Source organism: Brassica oleracea, chromosome C9 (assembly GCF_000695525.1).
Source record: "Brassica oleracea var. oleracea cultivar TO1000 chromosome C9, BOL, whole genome shotgun sequence".
Classification (NCBI taxonomy): Eukaryota; Viridiplantae; Streptophyta; class Magnoliopsida; order Brassicales; family Brassicaceae; genus Brassica; species Brassica oleracea.
The window spans coordinates 28,726,102-28,732,182 of record NC_027756.1 but is presented as its reverse complement, the minus strand read 5'-3'; the positions used below and the strand labels follow the sequence as shown (position 1 = coordinate 28,732,182).

The following is a 6,081-nucleotide window of genomic DNA, read 5'->3' as shown; positions in this document are numbered from 1 at the left end:
TTGTTTGAAAACTTATATAATCCCTCCCAACAAATATATTTTGTTCTTGTATAGAAAGAAATATAAACCACATAACTTAAAAATTAAACAGAGGTTCTAAGCAGAAAGTCTGATATATATTTTATGCGATTAAACAGTTTACTCAGATAAGCTCAAGAAACAATGCTTCTTGCTTGCTGCTCAATCCAAGATCATTCAGAGTAGACTCACTTTCTCCATCCCCAAACGCATGCCGAGGGTAAGGCCTCACCTGTTTCAAATAACACCATCCAGTTAAGCACTATGTCAGTTAACAAATATCTTTATGAGGGATTTTATTGATATAAATGCACAAGTTTGTACCAGTCGGTAAGTCCTGGGTTTCACCACTCTTGCAATGTCTATGAAATCGAAAAGAGACTGCAAAAAGAGTGGCATGGATGGTAGTTTTAATATAAACTTTGAGAAGGTTGCAATAGCAAAGATTTTGGGGGGAAACTAACTTGGAGTTTATCGGATCTAAGGAATCGGCGGCCATGTCGAGTTCCATCAGGCATCCTGACTAGAAGAGTAATAGCATTCTCTTCGTCTGCTTGCGGTTCCTTTGGCAGAGAAGCTTCTTTTGCTTTTAGTTGCCTCTCGAGCTCCTGCAACAACAGTCCAATGGAAAAAAAAAACAGTAATCAATAACAAAAGAACCGCCTTCACTAAGATCCAATAACGCGGTAGTCTTAGAAAGACGTGCCTGTTCCTCCTCAAGTTTTCTCTGAGCTTCTTCCTCTTTTTTCTTTTCTTCCTCCAGAAAAGCCTTTCTAGCAGCTTCTTCCTCTAACTGACGTGCCTCAGCATCTCTAATGGACTGCAGTTCTCTATCTCGGTCAGCTTGCAGGGACGCAAGATACTCATCATCCTGCACCATGTAGCAGCTCACTCAAGTTTATTATCACCAATATAACCCTCGATAAAACAAAGGGTTTTGTAAGTCAAGCAGCCAGTACCTGCTGTTCACGTATCAACCTCTGAGCTGTCAATGAAGGCGAGGGTGGACGTGGTGGTGCCCACTGCTGAGGAGGTAAGAATGGACGATGATTATATCCAGTTTCAGGAATGCCACCAAACATGGCTGCTTCGAGCATGACAGCTTCATCATGTTCCTCAGACGAAATGCCTCCCCACTTGAGTATTATATACAAAGAGTGTATCAGTAATGTACTGTATAAGCTACTCTACGATTCTCAACTGTAAAGTAATACAGGTACGCTAGTCTGGCCACTGTGTAAGAAACAAAACAGATATTACTGATACCTCGGAAGGAAACCTATTGCCACTGTCCACTGGATTATCTCCTTCAGGACTCCTACTCCGGGAACGGTCAGGGCTAGGTGGGGCCGGAGTTCCAGATGCCACACGTCTTGGCCTGTGTCTATAAAGAGGCTCATCATCAACGTCATCAGAGTCATCCTCAAATGGTGCGCTAGGTGCAGCCAATCTAGACAATATTAAACACACACAATTTTTCAGGCCTCGCTTTTTGACAAACAACAGCAGATAAACCGCAGAAGTTTTTGCAACTGGAGATATTAAGCTCAGAGATAACACAAAGCGTTACAGGAAGAACCAACAAACCTTCCGTTCAGGGCTTGGGTACTTTCTGATCCTTGAGCAGCAGAAGTTCCTATTTCTGAGGTTGAGGCCTTAAACCCTTGATTGCGTAAAGTTTCTTCCTCCGCTGACTGCATTCACACTTATATTAGAAGAGATCAAAGGAAGATGGGAAAAAGAAGAAGAGAGAGACGGGACAACCACAGACCTTCAGTGACATTGTGACGGCTTTTGCTATGTCATCAGCATCTCCCATGTGAGAAGGCCTCTCTTCAGGCAAAGGATTATTTAGCCCCTGTAAGACAATTGAAATTTCGAAAAGATTGATAAGCCAAGATAAACAAGAAAACAAACCAAAAAAATGCCCATCCTCTTTAGAAAAGCTAACCTCAGCCTCCATCTTTGAGGCCTCAATGGCAGCTCGGATCATCTCTTCTTCCACCTCACTGTAATCTTGAATATTATTGGGTGCAGGTACAGCATGCCTACTTCTCCTTGTTGGTGCAAAAGGAACATCATCATCGCTCTCTTCATCTATAATAACCGTCCCTTGGGCAGCAGGGCCGATAACATGTGCTGTTTCCGTAACATCCTCAATAGTAGGAGCGTCACGAGATCGTTCTGATGGCCCAGTGCTATCCTTAACCTCTATGGGTATCTGCCTAACCTCCCTGGGATGACTAACGAACGAAGGCGGGCGTGGCATGAGCGGATCCCTATCAAAAATACTTGTAGCGAAGTCTGAATCGAGAAGCGAAAAGGGTCCACCCGCTGCATTGAGAAGAGATAGAGGAGATTGTGCAGCCGGAGGAATCACATCATCATCTATGTCCATTGCATCGTCTTCAGGGACATTCACTGGTGCTTCACGTACTCTGCGCAAAGATCATAACAAAAAAAAAACACACAAAATAATGATAAATTTTCAGATGATAAAATCAACGGTGAGATGGATGACATACGCATTTCGATCTCCCTCGATGAAATACGCATTAATAGCTTGATTAAGATCGCCACGATGCTCCTGGAATAACAAAAGAAGAAGGTAAAATTGTTAAGCATGAACCAGTCAGCTCTCAAATTAGAATAAACCTGAACACTGGCGAAAATCATATAATCAATCGACGAACAAATAGATATGATAAACGCGAGGATTCAGTAGAGCTAATCGGCAATGTAAGAAGATAAATTTAATTAGACCATCTTCGATTACAACCCTAACCGATCAATCTAAAGGCATCCGAGATAATCAAACGATTCGACTAGAGAACCTTTCGTATATCATATGTAAACCAATCGAGAAACATGAATCGAGATGAGTAATTCAAATCGGAATCACCTGGAGCTTCTGAGCGGCCACGGCGTCAGAAGCGCCGGTGATGCTGATGAAAGTGGCGATTGCTTCCTGATTCGGCGACGCCATGAGAGACGAAGAGAGGAATCGTTGTTTCGCAAGCTGCTGGGAATAGTTTGTTGGAGTGAGCAAGGGGAAAAGAAAAAGAAGAAGAAGAGATTGTGAATTGGGGATTTGGATCGGCGAAACTCGTCGTTTTAACTTTTTTGGGCTTTTCGCTTTGGGCTTTTTGCTATTTTGTTGGGATCATTTGGAGAATAAAGTGAAGTGTAAACTCTCTTGAAGTTTCTCTATTCTTCTAACTCCTACGCTAACGATAAGTTAAAGGAATAATTGTTTAAAAATATTTTTAAGACTTTCCACGATATCGCAGAATAATACTCCCTCTGTTTTTTAAAGATGGATGTTCTAGAAAAATATTTTGTTTCCAAAAAATGTATTTTTCATGTTTTCAAAACATATTTTGTCAACTAATAATGAAAAATTGTGTGTTTCAAAAATATTAATTACATTTCTTTTAATCCTATTGGTTTAAAAATATAAGAAATATAAAGTTACAAAAAACTATGCATTAATAACTAAGTTTTAATATAGTTTCTTAATAAGTGTGAAAATCCTAGAACATTCATCTTTAAAAAACAGAGGGAGTAACATTTAAAAGATCTGCATTTTACGTGGAGTGAGTTTATAAATTTGAAAATAAAAAATATACATTTAGCAAGTTTCTTTAGGTTTTTTTTCTTTTCCATAGTTGCCAAATATTTTTATTGTTTTGTTTAGTCAACCAAAATTACCAAATTTAACCATATTTATATGTGATATTAAATTTATTATTCAACTATTATTATGTTGTTGATTGTATTATTTAGAGAAGGACAATGAATATTTCTATTTCTCCATATTGTCAATTAAAATTCACCGATCCAAATCGTTTATAAAGATGGAAGTATGATGGTATCATAATAGCCGATACAAATCGTTTATAAAGAATTTGATATTAGGTTAAGGTCGTTTATATCCCTATTAACTACTACGAATTACACTTATTATAAGTTTCCTTAATTTCCAAATATTATAAGAATTTGATAGTTGCCAAATATTTTTATTGTTTTGTTTAGTCAACCAAAATTACCAAATTTAACCATATTTATATGTGATATTAAATTTATTATTCAACTATTATTATGTTGTTGATTGTATTATTTAGAGAAGGACAATGAATATTTCTATTTCTCCATATTGTCAATTAAAATTCACCGATCCAAATCGTTTATAAAGATGGAAGTATGATGGTATCATAATAGCCGATACAAATCGTTTATAAAGAATTTGATATTAGGTTAAGGTCGTTTATATCCCTATTAACTACTACGAATTACACTTATTATAAGTTTCCTTAATTTCCAAATAAATATAAAAATTCTTGCTTTGGTGAGAAAGTATTTGCATTTTAAATTATGTGGAGTTTTCTTAATTACATATTACCGAATTGTGTATCAAGGCACTTATAATATATATTTAATCATAAGTTTTTAAGTTAATATTTTTAATTATTTATTTTAATAAGGAAAAGATAACAAACACAAAAGTAAGTCAATTTCGAAGTCGATATTGTGAATAAATTTATCTTATACCGACCACAATTTTGTTTCGATTTCGTTCGGTTAAATTAAAAAAAAATGTATACATCAAACCGTCGCAGCAGTTAAAGCTCAGCCCAATCAATTAGTGAATTATGTAACTCTGCTTTTTGTGTTATTGTAACCTTAGGGTGAAAAATTATGAACATTATATAATGAAGAGTATATAAAACAATTATATGCATATTTGACATGTATCAGAAAATATCTAATCACTTGGGAAATCAAAAACTATGCAAATAGTTGGTAATTAAAACAAAACTTTTGTTATTAATGGACCGGACCAAAACCAAATTGAATAAAGTATTGGATTAGGCTTTTAATAATTATGAAAGATATTTAAATTATGAAAGGTATTGGATATTTGAGACTTAAGTCAAATTTCATAATAAATGTTCAAATCATATCTTTACAAAAACTAGATTGTTTGTCCGCGCTACGCGCAGAAAGTTGTTTTTGGATAAAAAATTATTACGAAAATTGAAATACAGTGAAACCTCTATAAATTAATAATGTTGGGACTACACCAAAACTATATTTTTTTATTAATTTATAGAAATTATTAATTTATCTATGTATTAATTGAACCAAAAACTTAATTTGAGATTATAAAATTATATTATTTTATAGAAGTTTTTAGTATCTATTAATTTATAGATTATTAATTTTAAAAGGTTATACTGTAACATGGAAATAAAACTGTATTAAAATATTTAGAGAATCGTGTACGAAGTAAAGAGCAGTTTGTTTATTGTTTAACAACGTAGACAAAAGAAAAAATGGTTGTGCTGCAGAAGAGTGGGTTGGAGGGATATTGGAGCCTCGCTAAAAGAAAACAACGACATACTGAAAGAAAAAATCGTCTGTATGTCGTCGGAATAACGTTATTCCGACGAAATACCGACAAAACAAGTCCTTGGAAATAACTCCTCGGAAATCCCTCGGAATTTTCCGACGGAATTCCGAGGAAACAAATTTCCGAGGAAACTCCGAGGACCACCAGTTCGTCGGAAGGAACATGTCTCTCGGTATATTCCGAGGGTTCATTTCCTCAGAATTTGAACCCTCAGAAAATTCCGAGGAACTAGACCCTCGGTATATTCTGAGGGTTCATTTCCTCGGAATTTAAAAAAATTAATTTTTTTTTAAAAAATAAAAATTTTGAAATTTAAATTCAAAAATAGAAAATTAGAATTAAAATTGAAATCATATTAGTTAATATTCAAAGTTGTACAAATAAAAATAAAACATTCCGAGTTTTAGAAAAAAAAAACTACGAGTCTGGCACGTCCGGGAACACCTCGTTCGGGTACATCCTCTGCATCATCTCCATCATTTGCTGGTTCAACCTCCTCTGTGCCTCATAGCCCACCTGTTGAACCGCCATCTGGGTCTCCAACAAAGATATGCGATCATCCTTGTCCTTCAACTGAGCCGTAAGTACTTCTGGATCAACAAAGGGCGGTGGTGCAGAAGAAGGAGGAACCGACCGGGTGCGACGACCCA

General features: G+C 35.9%; 1 protein-coding gene across 1 annotated transcript; it reads right to left on the bottom strand.

Moving 5' to 3' along the window:
* On the bottom strand, nt 1-3,146 carry LOC106319512 (plant UBX domain-containing protein 8). The gene is made up of 11 exons (XM_013757859.1): nt 2,921-3,146; nt 2,544-2,605; nt 1,970-2,456; nt 1,790-1,876; nt 1,606-1,712; nt 1,285-1,468; nt 978-1,154; nt 725-889; nt 483-626; nt 343-399; nt 1-250 (listed from the first exon to the last, which is right to left on the bottom strand). Exons 1-11 carry the CDS (start codon nt 3,002-3,004, stop codon nt 143-145), a joined length of 1,662 nt encoding a protein of 553 aa, XP_013613313.1. The 5' UTR covers nt 3,005-3,146; the 3' UTR covers nt 1-142.
* Nucleotides 3,147-6,081: the final 2,935 nt, after the last annotated feature.